This window comes from Zea mays, chromosome 2, assembly GCF_902167145.1.
Source record: "Zea mays cultivar B73 chromosome 2, Zm-B73-REFERENCE-NAM-5.0, whole genome shotgun sequence".
Classification (NCBI taxonomy): Eukaryota; Viridiplantae; Streptophyta; class Magnoliopsida; order Poales; family Poaceae; genus Zea; species Zea mays.
The window spans coordinates 86,105,491-86,127,954 of record NC_050097.1 but is presented as its reverse complement, the minus strand read 5'-3'; the positions used below and the strand labels follow the sequence as shown (position 1 = coordinate 86,127,954).

The 22,464-nt window shown below is 45.5% G+C and overlaps 1 protein-coding gene across 1 annotated transcript; it reads left to right on the top strand.

Moving 5' to 3' along the window:
- The first annotated feature begins 1,588 nt into the window (after positions 1 to 1,588).
- On the top strand, positions 1,589 to 21,171 carry LOC103646651 (E3 ubiquitin-protein ligase UPL3). Its single transcript, XM_008671361.3, has 17 exons — positions 1,589 to 2,767; positions 3,520 to 3,630; positions 3,816 to 3,932; positions 4,016 to 4,183; positions 4,257 to 4,418; positions 6,125 to 6,364; positions 6,485 to 6,606; positions 6,719 to 8,111; positions 10,663 to 10,764; positions 10,856 to 12,421; positions 12,546 to 12,770; positions 12,848 to 12,952; positions 13,072 to 13,152; positions 20,017 to 20,085; positions 20,165 to 20,293; positions 20,380 to 20,499; positions 20,862 to 21,171. Exons 1-17 carry the CDS (start codon positions 1,910 to 1,912, stop codon positions 20,925 to 20,927), a joined length of 5,634 nt encoding a protein of 1,877 aa, XP_008669583.1. The 5' UTR covers positions 1,589 to 1,909; the 3' UTR covers positions 20,928 to 21,171.
- The last annotated feature ends 1,293 nt before the right edge of the window (positions 21,172 to 22,464 follow it).

Here is a 22,464-nt window from a genome sequence, read left to right as displayed (position 1 = left end):
AAAGCAAGGTTTGGTACTAATCTCGACCAAACCACTCATGCAACAGACGATAAAGCAATGGCCAACCCAAGCGATGGTGCTTGCGTTCAACCGACTAATCAGCACACAACCTGTGATGATAAATGCATGGAGGCAATTTCGACCCATGAGTCGGGCTCAACTGAGTACATTTTGGAATAAGTCTCACATCGAATGTTCCAAAGCCTTGGATTATCTCCATCAAACAGGGAGAACAACAACTTGGGCATTTTGCCGTTAGTACGAAATGCAGGATCCCCAAAACGTGAACGATGTAGGTAGCTATCATAAAAAGGACCATGAAAACGAATATTGGTCGATGGAGGATGTATTGGATGCGTACCCTTGGTCGGGTCAGGGAGGAGGGTCCTGATAGACCTAAAACCATGATCCCGTATGAATTGATCATCACGGTGCCCGAATGGGCCGTCGAAGAATTTGCCTGATGCAGAGCGTATCGACGGCGGATCAGGCATGCCGAGAAGACCAAAATTCGATGCCGACACCTCCATCACCGAGCGATCACAGTGCTTGGTGAGCCGACGCAGCTCCAACTTGATATCATCCATGTATGCCTCCACCTTGGGTCACCACAACGCCAACTCTTCAGCGGCGCCTTCTAGAGCGCTGGTGCGCTCATCCTTCATCGCGGTGTGATCGATGAGCTTCCGTTCCAGCCGCGACTCCATGGTCGAAAACCTCTTCTCCATCTCGTCGAGGTGTGGTGTTAGGATCCATGGCACTCTAATGTTGCTAGAAACATGTGAAGTAGTTGTATCCTGCCGACAGTTCCAGATGGGCGACGAACTTTCTGAGATGAATCTGATACCAGAATATTAGCACACAGAGGGGATGAAGAAGTAGACAGGATCAAAAGAGATAGGAGCAACCGAGGAACTCCAATTCTCAGACAGAGTAGCTAGTGGATCACAGAGTAGCAGGTAGATTACATATGTTTCTTCTTTCTTGCCGAACACTGCTCACCCTCCCACGCTCTTATACGCCTACCTGCCTCTATTACATCTAGTTTTGGGCCTGTTACATGCACATTTGGTTGGCGGGCTCTTGCACTGCGCCGCAACCCATCGCCAACTGAGCGGCCCACATCTTGCTTGCCGACGGCCTCGCCATTTAAATCAACATTCTCCTCATTTACAGACTCCACCGTCGTGCTCACACTAGTGCACAAGACTTATATTAGATGCAACAACCACCTAACAACCTTGACTTGACCTAGATACTTGGTTTACATGAGAGGGCCTATCCATCTATAGATAACAAATTAAAAAAATCTGTTGGCCAAAGGTTGTTACGGGGAATACAAGATATACAAGGCCACACAATAAAGGTGTGCCAAACGAGTAAATTTGGAAATAGAATTATCCTGATATATTTTTTAGATTTTTTAAAATAAAATAAAAATATTTAAACAAATATATACCCTGTGCATATATGTTGTAAGATTTTTGTATCGAGCTGATTCGTGCATGCGTTACAGTTGAATGGAGACATTTTTGCTGAGCTGATTGATGGATAGCCTTCCGTAGCAATTCACGGACGCTGACCTAGCAAAAGCCGTGGGTTTAGCGAAGCCCAGCAACACCCTCGCAGTGTGAAGCACCCTCGCAGTGTGAAGCACGTATACCGCATGAAAGCCGGCCCCCAAATCACGAGCTCCTCCCTCTAACCTCCGGCCTCTTCCTGCGTCACCACCGCGCAGGCGCAGCCATCCCCATCCTTCCTCAAATTCCCAACCCCACCCAAGCCAGATCTCACCCCCTCCCCGATCGCTACACCTCCGATGTTCCCGCCTCTTTCGCCTATCCCTTCATAGCCGCGTCGCCACCGGCGCCGCTGCGAGGCGGCCGCTGCCTTTCTCCGCTCCCTTTGTATGGAAACGCGCAGCCGCAAGCGGGCGGAGGCCTCTTCTTCTTCCGCGACCTCCTCCTCCCGCTCCTCCAAGCGCTCGCGACACAACCCTAACCCTAATCCTCCCGCCGGCCCCTCCCCCGCCCCCAAACTCGTCCCGTTGCCACCACGCACCCGCCGCTCGACCGCTGTCAATCCCCTCCCCCCGATGGATTCCTCGGGCGACAACAACTCCAATCCCGTCCCGCCGCCGCGGCGCCGCGGTCGCCCCTCCAACACAGATAAGGGTAAGGAGCAGCAGCAGCCGGAGCCGTCTCACAGCTCCCGAGTGCGCGAGGCCGAGCGCCTGCTGGGTCTAGGTTTCGAGGGCATTGATGATGATGAAGATTCAGGGTTCGGGGCTGGGGCCATCCCCCACAGCCTGACTTCCGCGAGCACCGCGCTCCAGGGTCTTCTTAGGAAGCTTGGTGCTGGCCTGGACGATATACTGCCATCGTCGGCACTGTCAGCTGCAGCTGCAGCCGCGTCATCGTCATCAGCATCCGGGCAGCTGAGTGGGAGGTTGAAGAATATTCTTGCAGGTTTGCGTGCTGATGGGGAGGATGGAAGGCAGGTCGAGGCGTTAACACAACTCTGTGAGATGCTGTCCATTGGCACAGAAGAGTCTCTTGGGGCATTCTCGGTGGACTCATTTGTACCTGTCCTGGTCGGTCTGCTCAATCATGAGAGCAACCCAGACATCATGTTGCTCGCAGCACGAGCCCTAACTCACCTCTGTGATGTGCTGCCGTCTTCTTGTTCTGCAGTTGTGCATTATGGTGCTGTGCCTTGCTTTTGTGCCCGGCTTCTCACCATTGAATACATGGACTTGGCGGAGCAGGTATGCTTTACATTAACACATTGCTTTCAAAATGCTGCTTGTTTGTCATTTTGCTGCATCCCTTTCATTGATTTGTGAACATGGTTTTATCTTGTGTGCTTCATATGCTGGTGCCTACACATTGCCTAGCCTTCCATTTGTTCCTAAATAGTTTGGAATTGCTAATGGTCAGATATTAGTTCATGTTTCCTATATGAGTGATATAAGGCAAAGACAAGGAGTTAAGGAACACAACTTTGTTCATGGTACACCTTGTTCTGGAGAAATGCAACAATTACCTTTTTATTTTCTGTTTACACATTACCCTGTCTTGAATGCTACATAGTTTCTACTGATTAGTTCAGTTTATGACTATATGGTCTTACTTATTCTCTGATACATTTGGCAAAGGTAAAACTTCAGGGCCAACATAGGCCATGCTCTCCCCCGATCATTTTAGCAACTCTGCAGAATATCTGACAGTATTTTGAGCTATATTGCTAATGAAACATGTAAATATGCTTTTGGAAACACTGAATTTATCTTCAAATCACAACCCTCTTTGCCTCCTAACATCGGCTGCAAGCTCTGCCACTGGTTTTTGATAGAACATTTTTTCTGCTTTCTATTGTTGTTTGGATCTCTAGAAATAATATCTTCACGTTTGAAATACTATGCATACAGATAATAGACGCATACGTGTACCATCTCTTTGTATTTGTATGCATGCTCTTGATGGTGGCCTAACATATATGCTACGTTTTTTTATTTAGTCATTGCAAGCTCTTAAAAAAATATCCCTGGAGCATCCAACTGCGTGCTTGCGAGCTGGTGCACTAATGGCAGTCCTATCATACCTTGACTTTTTCTCCACAGGTGTTCAGGTAATCACTCTCTGCCTATTATAGACTTTTGCATCACAAAATACTTTGTTTGTTTCAGCTCATTTATCTCATAGCTTATTCTTATGCATTACTTGTCATTATATTGTGACAGATGAACTGTATTATTTATTCTTGTTATTTATTTTTATTACTAACTGTTGTTTTTGTTGATGGAATGTTTTCAGAGAGTTGCATTATCTACAGCTGCTAATATGTGTAGGAAACTTCCTTCTGATGCATCAGATTTTGTAATGGAAGCGGTTCCACTTCTTACTAATCTACTGAACTACCATGATTCAAAAGTACAATTGCCATTCCAAATGCTGATATCCTCTATGATACCATTTATGTTTCAGATGCTGATATTCCGTTTTGCTTATTCCAGGTACTGGAGCATGCTTCTGTCTGCCTTACCCGTATTGCGGAATCTTTTTCACCATTTCCAGAAAAATTGGATGAGTTGTGCAGTCATGGATTGGTTGCACAAGCTGCTAGCTTAGTGTCTGTTAGCAACTCAGCAGGACAGGCATCCTTGAGTACATCAACATATACGGTACGCTCCATTTTGGCTTTTTGGGTACAATTATTTGTTTTACGTTTGTGAAGTTTATGCCATGTTTTTATAGGGTGTGATTCGTCTTCTCTCAATATGCGCAAGTGGATCACCTCTGGCAGCTAAAACACTTCTCCTTCTTGGAATTAGTGGCATACTTAAAGATATCCTTTCAGGCTCTGGGTTGGTTGCTGGCACGACTGTGTCCCCTGCTTTAACAAGACCAGCTGATCAGGTGATTTTGTCTTTTCATAGGCACTTCAAGGCTCTTTGGGTATCATGTGTGCTTGATGTCTACATTTGTTGTTTATCTTAACAAGCTAAGGCCCCGTTTGGCACTGCTCCACTTCACAAAAACAAGCGCAACTTCATGAACTTCAAAATATAGCAGCCCAGCTTTGAAGTTGCAGAGTTTTTGAAGAGTTTGGCTTGTAGACCAGCTTTAGTTTCATAAAAAATATAATAAAAAAAAACTTGTTTCTTCTTCCTTTGGCCGTGGCGGCCAGAGGCGCACGTGCGCGACTTGGGAAGACAGACACAACGCTGCGATGGCCTGGCGTGGCTCTGGCGGCCCAGCGCGCTGCACGCAGCCTGGCGGCACGTTGTCGGCCGATGCGGCCCTGCTCGCTAGCGCAGGTGGTGGCACGCGCGCTGCCAGAGTTTGGTTCAGGCGTGGCTCTGGCAGCGGCACATGGCCTGGCGGTGCGGCTGCCGGTCGGCACGGCCCTGCTCGCTGGCGTAACTGTGTGCGGCCTGAGTTCCCTTGAGAACAGAACGAAAGAAAACATTTCGTGAGGGATTGCGTAACTGATGGCAAAGGTGGGTAATTTCACCCCAACTTAATGAGGGAGTTAAAAATACCCATTCGTGAAGTATACTTTTGGTTGTTTCATGGATTTGGTGAAGTTAGGGTCAACTTCACCTTTTTTGGTGAAGCTGGGAGTGTTTGGCTAGAGTTTTATAAAGCTAAGCTAGATTTTGTGAAGTGAAGCAGTCCCAAACATTCCCTAAGTGTAAATTAATGGAGCTAGGCTTACTCTATGCTTCAGATAGTACTTCAACCATTGATTCCAATTTCCAAGCCTCAGGATATCATCTCTATTAAGGCCCCCTTTGGCACGGCTCTGGCTCTAGCTTCTTGCAGCCCCTTGGAAGGAGCCCTGCCAAACAGCCATCTAAAACACAGCTCCTGGCAAGGAGCCAGGGCCAGAAAAATGGTTTCTCCCAGCTCCTTACAAACTTGATACAAATTATTACAAAACTGCCACTGGACCTGTTTTGACCAAACCTTTTCCAAAACGGCTTCAACTGGCCCAAATTATAAAGGCAGCACAATTAATCCCATACACTTCCCAACCTTACAAGCCCCTTAATACAGCCCATCTCTGCCTTCATTCTCCATACATATCTGAAAGTCTTCCATGTTCTCTCTCTTCTACCACTTCGTGGCGCAGTGAGGGGGGCTTACTTCTAGGAGCGCCTAACATGTGCTATATAACATCTTTACGCACAATGACATAGGAACAAGTGTCGTCAAAGAAAACAAATAATATTTGTGTATATTAAAACATTTTTTGATGAATTTGATGAAATGAAACCAAATCGTCCCATAACATGTTTTTCTCATAATGCATTTTGTTTTTTAATCGCCACCAATAATATACTTTGAGCTTGTAGTCAATGTTCGTTTATGGTATGACATTGTTTTTCTTTAATGTGAGCATACTCATACTACTTTCCATGTCGAGCATTTGTGAACATGATGTTATCCTATGTTCTATTCATGATAGCACAATTTATATTTGTGATGAATTGTCATCTATGTTAAATTTTAATGGGTACTGTAACTTGTAAAGCTACTGACTTTTTGGTAGTAATAGATTATCACCACACAATTCCATATGCAAATGATGCCATTATGTGTTTTTTGGTATTACACAGATGAATGAGATTGTGAAGCTTGCAGATGAGTTACTTCCTTCTCTGCCTGTTGGGACCATTTCTTTACCAGTGTATTCTGGTGTTCACATGAAAGGTTGTTCTGTAAAGAAATCCACTTCTAGTAAGCAGGGTGAACATGGTTCAACAGCAAATGAACTATCAGGTCGGGAGAAGTTATTGCGTGATCAGCCTGAACTTCTGCAGCAATTTGGCATGGACCTGTTACCTACCATGACACAGGTCAGTCTTGTCTTATTAATGTTCTCTTTGATGTTGTTAATGGTAATGCTGATGTGGTATTACGGGACATTGTTGCTATCATGTTGGTGTGATACTTAAGGACTTCAATACCTTGAACAGGTGTATGGCTCTAGTGTAAGTGGACCAATACGGCACAGGTGCTTATCTGTCATTGGGAAATTAATGTACTATAGCTCAGCTGAGATGATCCAGTCTCTCCTTAGCACAACAAACATTTCCAGGTGCTTAACACAATATATTTCATCGAGTTATCTCATGTTATTAGAAACTATCTTATCACATGAATTCCAAATATTTGTTTCAAGCTATTAACTTCTATATCAACCATTGCAGCTTTTTGGCTGGCATTTTAGCTTGGAAAGATCCACAAGTGTTGATCCCTGCTCTTCAGATAGCAGAAGTTTTAATGGAAAAACTTCCAGAGATTTTTTTGAAGATGTTTGTGAGGGAAGGCGTTGTTCATGCTGTTGAGTCACTTATATGCCCAGAATTATCTGGTCAGGTGACTCCTCATGTGGATTCCATTACATCTTCACATAATAGGCGCAACCGCCGTAGAAATAATGCTGTGAACACTGGAAATAACTTGCCTGATGGACCAAAAGGTTCCAATTCTATGATTGCCAATTCACCCCCAAGCATGGCTGAAGTTCCAAATAATAGTCTTCGTGCTTTAGTTAGTAATCATGCAAAGTCATTTAAGGATAAATATTTCCCTTCCGAGCCTGGCTCAAGTGACATTGCAGTTACCGATGACCTTCTTAAACTGAGGGCACTTTGTGCAAAACTGAATACAACAGCTGACACTATCAAAACAAAAGCTAAAGGAAAATCAAAGGTAGTGTCTGACAATAGTTTTGATGTCTTGTGCAATATTGAGGAGCAATTGGATGATATAATAGCTGAAATGTTGTCTGAGCTTAGCAAGGGTGATGGTGTTTCGACATTTGAGTTCATCGGAAGTGGAGTTGTTACGGCTTTGCTAACCTATCTGTCATGTGGAACATTTGGGAGGGAAAAGGTGTCTGAGGCAAACATACCAAATTTGCGTCATCAGGCAGTCAGACGATACAAAACATTTATATCTTTTGCACTTCCAAATGATAAAGATGGGAATAAAACTCCTATGGCATTCCTAGTCCATAAACTGCAAAGTGCCCTATCTTCGTTGGAACGTTTCCCAGTTGTGCTCAGCCATTCTGGAAGGGCATCGACTTTGGGAGGATCCCGCCTGACAACAGGTTTAGGATCTCTGTCGCAGCCCATCAAATTGCGTCTTTGTCGAGCGCCTGGTGAGAAGTCACTTAAGGATTTTTCGTCCAATGTTGTTCTTATTGACTCATTAGCTAGTCTGGCAGCTGTTGAAGATTTTCTTTGGCCTAGAGTCCAGCGCACTGAACCAGTATTGAAGCCTCCAATGTCATCTGCAAATAATTCTGGATCTGGAGCAGCAAGCTCCACAGCTTGTGCGCCTTCAATTCCATCAGAAACTCAATCTGTCCGTCGCACATCGTTAAGATCAAAGTCATCAGCTGCCACCAGTGGTGCAATTAAGAAGGATTATCAGGAGGGAAGCATAAACACCTCAAAGGGAAAAGGAAAAGCTGTTCTTAAATTGAGTTTGGATGAACCTAAAGGCCCACATACTAGGAATGCTGCGCGCAGAAAAGCTACTTCAGAGAAAGATGTTGAACTGAAGCCATCACATGGTCACATCACTTCAGAGGTTAGATACTCGTGCATTCAATCTTATTTGTTATTTGCATAATATATGCGAAATGGCCTCTAGCCTAGTGGTTAAAGGCTTCCGAATAGCACCTCCAAGTCTCGGGTTCGATTCCCCTCAGGGGCGAATTTTCCGGCTTCCTGTGCGCCACCCTCCGGTTGGACCGCTGTAGAGGGGACGGTTGACGTCGGCTCGTTAGTGATGGGGAGGGGGGGGGCAGAGTTTGGGGATTTTCTCGGCCGAGACCATTGTTTTAGTCTATCTTGATATAATACCGGGATGGCGGTCATTCCTTCCCTGGCTGAGTTTTTTTTATTTGCATAATATATCAATTGAGCCCTCCTAAGTGAGCTCCGTTGGGAAGTTTAGCTTTAATTTCTGGCTCTAGGACACATTGATTGCAAATGTTTTTTTAACAATGCCTTTTGTTTACTCAGCTGACAAATGTTATCATAGTAATGATACAACAGTAATGCAGCTGATTTATTTTGCCTTAAGTGTATCTAGTTTGATCAGTACTTTGTTTTAGTATGTAAGCAATGGATTTCAAAGGGATGTTCTTCATAGACATGATGTACAGATTGTATAACTATAAAAGGAGGGGGGGGCAGTGCTGCAGGCTCCGACATGAGGAGTCTGGGGAAGGGATAAACCGAGGCAACCCTTCTCCCATAAATACGGAGAGACACTGCTTTGAACCCACAACCTGGTGACTCCGGGAGACAATTCACACCACTGACGTACAGATTGTATAACTATAAGTCTATAATATCATAAATGTATAACAATGAAAATGCACTGAACTGTGACATTTCTGTGTATCATGCATTTATAATATTATATCTGAGATAGGATATAAAAACTGAAGCATTTTTTATAAGAGCAACAAAGATTAAAGTAGAAATATGCCTGTTTCACTAATATTTTATAATTTAGTCATATTATGTAATGACCTGACTACGCTTTCGTAACTTAGTATACTGGACTATATTGTGGATACTCACAAATATGAAATATCAGTGTAATCTTTTACTCTAAACAAGGTTCAGCTAGGCGCTAGGCGGAATCTAGGCGGTGACCCATTGCCTAGCGCCTAGTCGGGAGTACTCGGTCTTAGGCGCTTCTAGGCGCTTTTCTAGGCGTTTTGGCAATATAGCCATAAATTATATATATATATTATGTATATAACTATATATACGTATATAACTACTATATATGACTATATGAGTCACAGTAAGTATAAAAAGAAGGCCAGTAGACATATCTGATTCCTAGCTGAGCTTACTCTTGCATGTTCCTAGCTCCTGCAAGGCTGCAACATATTTTGACAGCTAGTAGTTAGTAAATTAGTCAATAGACAGCTAGCTGTTCATAAAAAAAATAGAAAACACTAAATTGTGACTTATCTGGATGATTTCAGCAGCCTCCCATTCATGAGCAGTTGAGCACACTGCACACCATATCAGCAGCTGGTAATTACAACACAAGTGGATAGGACAGTAATACAAGTGCAGAACACAATTTATAAATAAAGGACAACACAAGCTTCCAACACAAGTGACTTCTTCTGACTCCTCTCCAACCCTAGATACATTCACTTCCTCTCTAAGTTCTAGCTCACGAACAGTCTTCTCCTCCCTCTTCCTTTTTGCAGCCTCTATTGCTTTCTTGCACTTCTCTTTAGCCTCTAGAGCCTGCGGTGTTGCAGACGTGCATTTCTTCACATTCTTTCCAACATGGGCAAGATGCTCCTTCAACCTATAAATCCCTCCCCTCATCTCCTTGTCACAGAACTTACACTTCACCTTGTCTTTGTTGTTAGCATCAACAAGAACACCATATTCCCATCCAACATCATCTGAATTTCTTTTTAGGAGATTCGCTCTAGCTGCTTCAGTTTCAGAAGGTGCAGCTGCAGTTTCTGATGACATCCTTAATCCTTTGATTTCTTTCACTTGTACACTGCACAGGGGAGGAAAGCAGTTTCAGCAGGGGAGGAAAGCAGGGGAGGGGGATGAGCAGGGAGGGGAGCAGCCGACGGGGGAGGAGAACTCACCGGCGGGGGAGCAGGGAGGGGAGCAGCCGGCGGGGGAGCAGCAGGAGGGGATGAGCGCCGGCGGGGGAGCAATTTCCGTGACCGTGTGGGAGGGAGACTGAGCGGCTGCACAGCGCGCGCGCTAAAAATTGCCGCGCGCTCGCCTGCGCGCCCGCCTAGGCGCCTGCGCGCCGCCTAGGCGCGGCTGAGCGCTGCCTAGTCGCTGCGGCCGCCTAGACGCCGCACAGAGCCCTAGGCTACGCGGCAGCCTATCGACTAGCGCCTAGGCGCGCCTAATCGCCGCCTAGTCGGCGCCTTGCCGAACACTGACTCTAAATAAAAGATATTGTTGTATTTTGATTTTAAATATCTAAGTGAAGTTTTCAGGGGAAACAACTTTATGAATTATTATTTGGAATAGTACGTGCATGTTCTTTTATAAGTTTGATATCTGAATTTTAGAAATTAAAAAGTTTGAAAGCCCTGCAACATATATTTATATTATTATACCTGCAGGATGAAGATCTTGATGCTTCTCCTGTTGAGATTGATGATGCTTTAATTCTTGATGATGATGACGAGGATGTCCCAGATGATGAAGATGATGATCATGAGGCGGTAATTATTTTTTAAATCTTGCTTATTACTACAAAGGTTTGTATTGAGGGGACATGATTTGGAACTCAGTAGATTTTGTTGAAATGATCAGGTTCTCCGAGGTTCTCTTCCTTCCTGTGTTCCTGAGAGAGTGCATGATGTGAAATTAGGAGATGCTGATGATTCTAGTGTTGCCTCATTGGCAAATGATAACCAGGCACAGCCCTCATCTGGTTCTAGTACAAAAAATACTTCTAGCAGGGGATTGGACACTGCTGAATTTAGAAGTCCAGCCACATTTGGTTCACGAGGTGCAATGTCGTTTGCTGCAGCTGCAATGGCTGGATTAACTCCAGTAGGTGGTCGTGGAATTAGAGGTAGCCGAGATCGGAATGGCCTTCCATTGGGTGCTCGTGCAACTGAGCATTACAACAAATTGATATTTACAGCTGCTGGGAAGCAGCTGAACAAACATTTGACTGTATATCAAGCTGTTCAAAGACAAGTAGTTCATGCCGAGGATGATGAAGATCGATTCGGTGGATCTGATTTACCTGATGATGGTAACCACTTCTGGGATGATATAAGGGGTGATGTGTTCACTATAACGTATCAGAAGGCTGATAACACAGCGGAGAAGGGGTCTGTTGGAGGTTCAGCTTCAGTGCCAAAATCTTCCAAATCAGATTCTTGCAGAACTTTGTCTGAAAAACAGTGTACTTCTCTTCTTGATAGTATTTTGCAAGGAGAGCTTCCCTGTGATTTAGAGAAATCAAACCAAACCTACAATATCTTATCACTATTACATGTGTTGGAGGGTTTGAATCAGTTATCACCTCGTCTGAGACTGCAGTCAGCCTGTGATGATTTTGCTGAAGGAAAAGTTGCTACATTAAATGGGCTATACGATGTTGGAGCTAAGGTACCCTCAAAGGAGTTTATCAACAGTAAGATGACCCCAAAACTTGCTCGGCAAATTCAGGATGTTCTTGCACTGTGTAGTGGCAGTTTACCATCTTGGTGTTATCAGCTGACGAAAGCTTGTCCTTTTCTGTTTCCTTTCGAAACACGAAGGCAATACTTCTATTCCACAGCTTTTGGGTTGTCTCGTGCACTTCATCGTCTTCAGCAACAACCGGGCAATGATAATAACACTGCTTTTGAAAGAGAAGTCAGGATTGGTAGATTGCAACGCCAGAAAGTCCGTGTTTCTCGTAACCGTATCTTGGATTCTGCAGCTAAAGTTATGGAGATGTTCTCTAATCAAAAGGCTGTCCTAGAAGTTGAATACTTTGGTGAAGTTGGAACTGGTCTTGGTCCAACTTTGGAGTTTTATACTCTCTTAAGCCGTGAGCTGCAAAGGGTTGACTTAGGATTGTGGAGATCTCATTCTTCAGATAATTCTGGGATGCAAATTGATGCGAATGCTGATGATTTAATAAGAAGTAAAAATCATGAATCAGAATCACTTACTGAGAGCAGGAACATAGTACAATCACCTCTTGGATTATTTCCTCAGCCTTGGCCACCTACTGCTGCTGCATCAGAAGGTAGCAAATTCTTCAAAGTTGTCGAGTATTTCCGCTTAGTTGGTCGAGTGATGGCAAAAGCATTGCAAGATGGAAGGCTTCTCGATTTGCCTTTGTCGACAGCATTTTACAAACTTTTGCTTGGACAAGTAAGCATGAGGGCCTCCTTGAGCTAGTTTTATCTTATGTTGTCTTCTAAAACCTTCCTCTTTTCGGTTGGCACTTAACTTTCTGTGCCTTTTCCTTATTAATTTACCAAATTTGCTTTAATAGGAACTTGATTTATATGATATATTATCTTTTGATACCGAGTTCGGAAAGACATTGCAAGAATTGCAAATTCTCGTTGCACGTAAACAATTTTTGGACTCCTGCTCTAGTGAGAGCCAAAAGATAGATCTATGTTTCCGTGGTGCTCCCGTTGAAGATTTATATTTGGACTTCACTCTTCCGGGCTATCCTGAATATGTTCTCAAGGAAGGTGGAGAGAATGCAGAGGTAAGTTATATGATACCCTAGTTTGTTTTTTTCTTCTAGTGTTGCTGCAGATGACTCATTGTTATCCTGTCTTATAGGTCAACATTTGTAACTTAGAAGAGTATATTTCTTTGGTTGTGGATGCTACTGTTAAGACCGGCATAATGCGGCAAGTAGAGGCATTTAAGGCAGGATTCAATCAGGTCTTCTTTCTTATTTTGTGATTTGTGGGCAATTTCTATTAATAATTGATCCTAGAACTAACTAGCACATTTATTTATTTATTCAGAAAAAAATACTCATTGTATATTTCTCACTTCAGGTGTTTGACATATCATCACTGCAAATATTTTCTCCTCAAGAACTTGATTATCTGATTTGTGGTCGCTGTGAACTTTGGGAGGTATTGCTTTTGTGGTCATTCTTGATGTTGTACTTCCTCTGTCCCAGAATGATAAGCATAGTTTGTATAGGAAAAAGTCAAATTTAGAATTTTATTTCCCAGAAATTGCTTGTATTATACTAGTTTATGTGGCTTTGTGTCCCGCTGCCATAGGTCAATGTTAGCTATTGAAAGCTAGTTGCTCTAGTCTACTGCTTCCCTTTTTTTCGGGCCGGGGGGGGGGGTATTCTCCCTCCTTTGCACTTCACCTTTTTTCTCTCTTAATGAAATGATACACAATTCTCTTTTGTGTTCGAGAATTCTTTTTACAAACTTTGGCCAACAATTAATCAAATTATATACATGTTTTGGACAAACTTGCATCAATAGATTCATATTCAGAGTGCATTTGAGATGAGATTAATTGTTTAGCAAACATAAACATATTGTACGAGAAATTAATGGTCAATTTTTTTAATAGATTATGTGAGTTATTGTACTCAGTCTAAGTGTTATGGACCCTGGTCCCGCCCATGTAACTCCTTTTCCAATATATGCAACGTAGCCCACCCTGATTGGAGTTAACATGGTATCAAGCTTGGTCTTTTCTCTCCCTCCCTTCCCTAGCCGCCACCTCCTGGCCGCCATCACTACCGTCGGGTCGCTATTGTCGTCTGCGCCTCCATCTCCTCCCTAGCGCCTTTCTTGCTCATCGGCCACCCATATTTATTAAGGCGGTGTTAATAACCATGGGGCCACCACCTTCACTTTAGCTTTCTAGGCGCGACTGGTGGCCTTGTTGGCCCTACGGTTGGCGCCTTGCCCACCGGTGCTTTAGTCCCGGTCACCTCGATTGCTGCCCCAGTCGCTCCCGTCGCCCTTGCCTTTGCTGTGGCCATCTATGGCATGGGTGCCGCCAGCCAGGGCCCAGACCTAGCTGACTCTGGCCTAGCTTATCTTTCGGTCGCGTTACTTCCCCCTGATGTCGCTTTCGCTCACTCCACCTTGGCCATAGCCCCCATTGCTGCCAAGACGGTGTTTGCTGCTGCTCGGGATCGGGAACATGTTGCTGCCCTTGCTTAGGGGCACAAACGCACCACGACGGATGCACTCGCTCGATAGCAGACCAATGCTGAGGGTCACCTGCTCGGCTCCTCCTGCATCGAGACCCTCCCAGCGCTCTAGTGGTCGCCCCTTTGTCGGAGTACGAGGTCGAGATCATCACCAACCTCTATGCCGAGGTGGCGTGTGTCCAGAACATTTGCTCTATGATTCTCGTCATCCTTGATACAACTTCCTCCAACTACGCCTTCTGGCGGGCGATCTTGTCTACACTCTCCATCACTACGCCTTGGACTACCACGTCCTCACCAACACTGTCTCCCTCACTAACCTATCCTGGCGGCAGATGGATAGTGTGGTCCTCTCGTGGATCCCCAGGACCGCCATCGTTGCGCTGCATGACGTGGTTTGCGAGCGTGGTGGCACTATCCGTCTTGGACGTCGTCGAGTAGTTCCTTGGCAATCGTGAGGCTTGCACTCTCTACCTTGATGTCGCCTTTCAGACTTTTGTCTAGGGGAACCTCTTTGTCACTGAGTACTTTTGTCAGAGGAAGGGCATGCCAGCCTCCCTCTATGACCTTGGGGAGCCCGTCTCCCATAGCATGCTCATCCTCAACCTCCTGCATGGCCTTCACCTCCACACTTCGATCACTTCCTCAGTCCCGTTCCACAAGGTCAAGGTCAACAACGACCTCATTTCCGAGGAGCTCACCAAGGGGCTGCTACCACCCTCTACAACTCCACCACTGGGGGGCCAGCGCATGCACCCTCTTCTACTACTATCTTGGGAGGATCGTCGTTGACTCGTTGCGCTCGTCTGTTCATCAAATCTCAAGCATTGCACATCCTCCCCACTTGCCTTGGTCTGAGGGGAGGGGTCTAGGGTGGCGGTCGACGAAAGGGCGGTCGTGGTGGTGGCCATGGGGACACTCCTTGGCCTTCCATCTACAACCTGTGGACTGATCGCATCTCCATGTGGCCTGGTCCTTCTCCGAGAGTCCCTTCTCAGCGTATCACTCCACCGTAGCCAGCTCACTTGACATTGCTCGGTCTGGGGTATCACCTTGGCCATCCTACGCCATTAGCACCTGAGTCACCACTTCTGTCACCGCCACCCCACCTCGCTTTGTCCTGGAACCCGTGGCCAGGTGGGTGGGATCAACAGTCTCTTGCTAGCTCCTTCAACACGATGACCTTGACTCCTCCCACTGTCACCTACTAGGTGGCTGATTCCTGGTGCCTCCTATCACACCACTTTGGACGCGAGTATGCTATATTCTTATCCACCTCTTCGTCTACTCCTACCATTGTGGGTAACGAGAACATTCTCTCGGTCACCTCTGTCAGTGATTCGGTTCTTCCTAGGCCCTTTCACCTTCACAATGTTCTTGTTGCCCCACATATCCTTTAATATTTTATCCGTTCACCTATTGAGCATCGGTAATTCTTGTTCCATAGATTTTGATCCTTTTGGCTTGTCTGTGAAGGATCTTGCTACCTAGAGTCTTCTTGCTTGTTTTGATAGATCTAGGCCCCTGTACACCCATGCAGGCCTGCGTCTACCTCCCCACATACTGGTTTCGCTACATCATCACATTCGTCCTCGCTACAGTCGCCTGCTTTGACTACTTCCACTATTTGTAGTACTTGGCATCGTCGACTTGTCCATCCCAACCTTGTAGCGTAGTCCAAGCTATGTAGTACTTTAGTAATTTCTTGTAGTAGGGGCACCCTTGAGCATCTATGCCAGTTGTGTAAGTTAGGTCGTCATTTTCGACTTCCTTTCTCTAGCTTCTCACAGCATACGCTGTGATTTGTGGACCTCTCCTGTTACCAATGTTTTGGGATATAAATATTATTTGGTGATTCTTGATGATTGCTATCATTGTTTGTGGATTTTTCCATTGAGTTTAAAGTCTGACACCTTTACGACTCTGCTCGGTTACTTCGCTTGGGTTTACACTCAGTTTGGTTGCACTATGAAGATCGTCCAGTGTGACAATGGTCGTGAGTTTGATAACTTCTCTCGATCCTTTACCTCAATTGGAGTCTAGCTTCGAATGTCTTGCCCCTACACTTCCCATCAGAGTGGTAAGGCTGAGTGTATGATTTGCACCACGAATAATGTAATGTGTTCCTTGATATTTCAATCATCTGTTTCCGCTCGCTAGTGGGATGGGAGCCTCCACACTGCTACCTACCTCCTTAATTGTCTTCCTACAACGACAACTCTTATGTCATGCCCCCCACCCCACTTTGCTCGAATGGCAAGGCTTAGCGCATGAATTAATGTCATGTTTTTCTTGCTATTTTACTATTTTAGGCATCCGTTCCTTCTCCTTACTGGTCTGAGAGCCTCCACACCACCACCTACCTCTTTAATTGTTTTCCTATTACGACGACTCGTGCCCCCACTTCCCACTTTGCTCTTTTTGTCAACACTCCAATGACCATCTTCGTGTTTTGGGTATGTGTGCCACCCTAACCTTTCCACCACTACTCTCCATCTTGTTCTTTGTTCTGCTCGCTGTGTCTTTCTCGGGTACTCATCTGATCACAAAGGGTACTGGTGTCTTGGCCTCACCACTCCTCGCCATTTGATCTCTCATCACGTCATATTCGTTGGGATGGATGTCCCCTTCTCAACTAACACCTAGCCCACCACCGCCTCCCCTTTCGAGTTGTATTTTCTTCATGATCCTGACTCCGTGGTGCCCTTTGTCCAACCACTGTTTTTCTAGTTGCTGTTTTCCTCTCCACTGTTTCAGCCGGTGGCCCCTGTGTGCCCATGGTGGATCATACGCCCTTGAATTCCTTCCGGGTTGCACCGTTGCCCCTCGTCGACCCGTGTGTCACCTCGTCAACCCATGTTGGGTCCCTAGGCCCCGGTGGCCCCACTTTTGACATTGCCTTCGTTGCTAGGGCCCTCTTTATTGCCCTCGCCTGTGCCCTCGCCTTGTTGCTATGCCCAACCTGTGCATTTCTATCAGCGACATGCCCGAGTGGGTACACCGCCTCGCTCTTGCGACGAGCCGACAATGTATCACCCCTTCATCGTGACTCTCACCACATCCACTTGATGGCGAATTGCCAGGCCACTGGGGTCCTTAGCCCTGTTGATTGCCTCATCCTCTCCGTGACCTCCTCATTGTCGGTTTCTCATGTGTCGTCTTGCGTTGATTGCACCCTTTCTAATACTCATTGGCGCCACGCTATGAAGAAAGAGTACCTGACTATCCTTGCCAACCACACCTGGGTTCTGGTATTCTGGTGCCCCATCTTTCGTGCGACAATGTGGTGATTGACAAGTGGGTCTGGACACATAAGCGGCAGGCGGCTGGCTCGCTGGGCTACTCAGTGTCGTGCTGTTGACTACGATGAGACGTTAATTCTCGTTGTGAAGCCTGCTACCGACCGTGCCATCCTCACTTTGGCCCTCTCCCATTTTTGGCCAATTCATCACTTGGATGTCAAAAATGCTTTTCTGCATGGGACTCTCACTTAGACTTGTCTACTGCTGTCAGCCTACTAGCTTTGTTGATCATGCACACCCCGATATGGTATGCAAGCTCAACAAAGTATGCAAACTCAACAAGTCCCTCTATGGTTCGAGGCAAGCCCCACGTTTGGTACAACCGCTTCACCATATATCTGCTCTCTTTGTTTTGTTGAGGCCAAGTCAGACACATTTCTGTTCATCTATCGGTGTGGTAGTGACACTGTATACCTACTCCTATATGTTGATGACATCGTGCTCACTACCTCCTTTCTCATGCACTAGATCACCACCGCTCTTCAGCATGAGTTCACCATGAAGGATTTAGGCCCCCTTCACTTTATGGGGATTGCTGTTGAGCATCGCTTTGATGGCCTCTTTTTTCAGCAGCGACGATACACCCTGGACATCCTCGAGCGTGCTGGCATTCTGGATTGCAAGCCTTGTGTGGCGTCAGTGGACATGTAGGCCAAGCTCTCTGGCGTCAGTGCTCCAGTCAGTGGCCCCATCACCTACCATAGCCTCATCGGTGCTCTTCACCATCTCACCTTCACCAGACCTGACATCGTGTATGCCATCCAACAAGTATGTCTTTATATGCATGATCCCTGTGACCTGTACTTGGGTGTGGTCAAGTGGAATCCTTATTGTTGACTATGGTCTCCTCCTTTGGCGCTCCTTCATCCATGAGCTAATCATCTATACTGACGCCGATGGGCCGAGTGTCCTGGACACCTGTCGGTATACCTCGGCGAACCTCATCTCCTGGTCCTCCAAGCGGTAGCCAGTGGTCTCCCGTTCCAGTGCTGACGTTGAGTACTGGCTGTTGCTAATGGGGTGGCTGAGGCGAGCAAGCTGCACCAACTTCTCCAGTAGCTTCACAACCCACTCACCATGAGTACCCTGGTCTACTACGACAACGTCAGCATCGTCTACCTCTCTGTCAACCCTTTTCAACACCACCGTATTGACCGTTTTACTATTGGGGACGTCCGCGTATGTTTCAACGAGCTCGTAGTTTGATGACACCTTCACTAAGGGTTTTCCCTTGTTCTTGGAGTTTCGGTTGTTGGGGCAGGAGACAGAACCGGTCCTCAACTACCAATTGTACTCACCACTCACCAAGATTCCTAATGCAGAGTAACCGACTAGGAGGTGCGAAGGCCTATGGCAGAAGGGGCAAGCCACGGAGGCCGACCCCAACTTCGGTCCTTCCTAACAATCGCGAAGGCTACTTGACTACGCAGGGACCTTGGCCAAACCTCGACGAGGGACAAACACGTTCAGCGAGGGCAGGCGGGGGCTAGGACGCGTCGAAGACCCCCGAAGCACCGAACGAAGACCCAACTGCTACCAGCCGATGTTGACCGAGGCGAGATCGCTCCTCTTTGGTAGGCCGTCGTGAGGCAGTTTTTCTCTAAGGCCCCCACGCAGAGGCCATAAGACGAGGAATGTTGGATTCCGCCAAGCGGCGGCTCAGTTGTGGGCGTAGACTCGCCTACTCCACACGTCAGCCTTTGATGTGGGTGAGAAAGATGGTGTAATATGGAATGTAGCCAGGGGACCTGTAATTACCCCGTTGCACACCTGTTGCACGGTATATCTATGGCATGTAGTAGGTAACCAAGGGCATTACGATATTTTAGGCCTTGGGCCCTTGGCCGCCCTATAGATAGCCCCATCCTGTAGCTGGATGGGACACACTTGACAAGACATTTGTGCTCCCAGCCAATTGTTTTGTCGTGCCACCTGTAACACCACTCTCGAGTGCTTGGGCACACTGTTCTAAGTCCCAACATCGGTCCAGTCTCAACATCTTTCACGACTAGAGTTTCATCTGCGGGGGTGGGGGTAGGGGTGTTAGATTCTTGTGCGTTATTGTACTCAATTTATGTGTTATGGGCCTTGGCCCAGCCCATGTAACCCATGCAACACAGTTTACCCTAATTTGGGTTAGGTTTCCAACAATTTTGTTTGACTTTTCCATTATCAAAACACACTTAGGCCTTGTTTGTTTACGTCGGATTGCACCCGGAAACGTTCCAGCTAATCAAAGTTTATATAAATTAGAGAAGCAATCCGGCTAGGAATCGTTCCGACCCACCAATCCGACACAAACGAACAAGACCTTAATATTTCACGATGAATACTCAATTTAAGTGTTATGGGCCTTGGCCCAGCCCATGTAACCCATGCAACACAGTTCACCCTAATTTGGGTTAGGTTTCCAACAATTTTGTTTGACTTTTCCATTATCAAAACACACTTAATATTTCACGATGAATGTAGTTGTTTTGGCTTATTCTGAACAATTTCACATCATGCAGCCGGAAACACTGCCTGAACATATAAAATTCGACCATGGTTATACCTCTAAGAGTCCTGCAATTATTAATGTAAGTTTCCCTGCTTCTTTGTAATTCATTTGTAGGTTTCGTAAGTTTATTTGGATGTTTCTAATGTTGTGTTTTGCAGTTTCTTGAGATCATGGCAGAATTTACTCCTGAGCAGCAACATGCTTTCTGCCAGTTTGTGACCGGTGCTCCTCGGCTTCCACCTGGGGGTTTGGCTGCTCTAAATCCTAAGTTGACCATTGTTAGGAAGGTAAATTGGCTATCTTTGTTCTTATTTCTACTTTATGGTTGACATGCCTGCCCACATTGTTGAAGTTTTGAATTCTTAAATTCCAGCACTCTTCTGTGGCAAATAATAATTCAAATGCAACTGGAGCGACAGAGTCTGCAGATGATGATTTGCCTAGTGTCATGACTTGCGCCAACTATCTTAAACTACCACCATACTCCACCAAGGTATGCTTCTTTCTGCTTTTTGGCTAACTGTGGTTATATCTCCTGTATTGTCTTATAAATTGAGGATTCAGAAACCCAGTCACCAAAGAATTACTTCATATAGCCTTATCGTAACAGGTAACTGGACAAATTTTCAACTAAGGACGTGGAAACTAAAATTTAATGTGGGCAGCACCTTCCAGCCACTCATTAGTTAGAATTATTATTTCGTTAGTTTAAATCAAATAGCATATTCCACATTGCTTGAACCCTTTATATTGACGCATGCTGGTTTTTTTTCTGGAAGGAAATATTTACAGTGCTACTCGTGCTAGTGTGTGGCTTGTTATCTCTGTCTGAATTTTGTTGAAAACTTCTTGCAGGCTATCATGCTAAAGAAACTGCTTTATGCGATCAACGAAGGCCAAGGGTCATTTGATCTTTCGTGAATCTCAACACTAACATAGGTATTGGTCCACCTAGAAATCTGCGTCATTGTTACCCAGAGTTAGTTTCTACCTCATTCATGTATGACATAGGTTAAACTCAGCTCTCCGGAGTCCCACCGAAGGTTTGGAGCCCGTACCTTTGGGTGTGGATGTCTATACTCTCTTTTCTTCTTGGTTGTATATTCTTGCGGATCTTTATAGTGAATAATAGTAATAAATTGTTTTGCGCTTCTTACTATGCTAATCATCAGTGCCCCACCCGAAGCGTCAGTCGTACAAATTTTGCTCGATGGTTTCGCTGCCCACGAATCGGATGGATGGGGGCCCATGAACAAGGGCACGGGATTTCCGGGGCTATCTGAAATAGTGACGGGCATGCAAACACACCTAAGGTTCACGGCCTGCTTTTGGTCGACACAGTGCCACGCGACCGTGCTGGATCTTATCACTGGCCTGTCCGAGGCATCTGAGGATGTCAAGTTGTCAACCGAGGCGCCTATGTGGGCACGGGACTGATCACTTTCACTCGGGTCACAGCGTTCGGTTCAAGAGCATTGGGCACAGTCACACACTTCTTCAGGTCTTGGCGCTTCAGCCACAACCCCAAGGATGACGATAGATGGGCACAAGACACAGCCGTGCCGGCCACGACAGTTGCACAGATCCCCTCGTCTCGTTTGCAGGTACCAGCGAAATTGCTAACGTGCGATGCGACCCGCTGCGAAAACGACGGATCACGTATCAGCGGTCGTTGTCATATATGATCAGTCGGCCGTGCCTTGGCACTGCACAAGCCAATAAAACTCCGCCAGAACTGAGGAAAGATGGAACCGTCCAGGAGTTGCTAAGCCATCGATTGCACGGATAGTATGGCAAGCAGTACATCCAGTAGGTGGTTTGACCTAACATTGGTGTCTGATCCCGTTAGAACATCTCTAACTCCGTCTTAAATTAATGCACTATCATAAAATATAGGACTTATAAAAAACAGTTCCACCAGTGCCTTAATCTAAAATTTTTCATCAAAAAATATATAGGCCGAACTATGAAATGATCTAAATATACTACACCCCCGGCTAGTGTCCTATCCTTATTTTGTACATTATTTTCAATATTTTCTTTTCTAATAATGTAATTTACTTTCCAAATTATATGATTTAAGGCTTAACTGTTGGAGTATAATTTATTTTTAGATCCCTAAATATTTTAAACGATGTAGTATTTTAATTTTTAGGGCACTATTTTGAGCCAACTTGTTGGAGATGCTCTTAGGTTACCTACGGATTCCGGATAAAAAAATCTTGAAATTTCTGCCATAAGATTCTAGAGGAATCTAACACACAGGCACAAAATTCAATGAATACTAGAGATTATTTTTATCCAGAATCCAGTTGATGTTGGCTATTATTTTATTCTTCTATTTTGGATCCAAAGAAAAGAAGAAGAGTAAATCCATAGAAATTCCTAACTAAAAATGTGATTTCTAAAGATTTCATTGTAATTCTTCGAATTATCGAACAAATCCAATCCAACATAA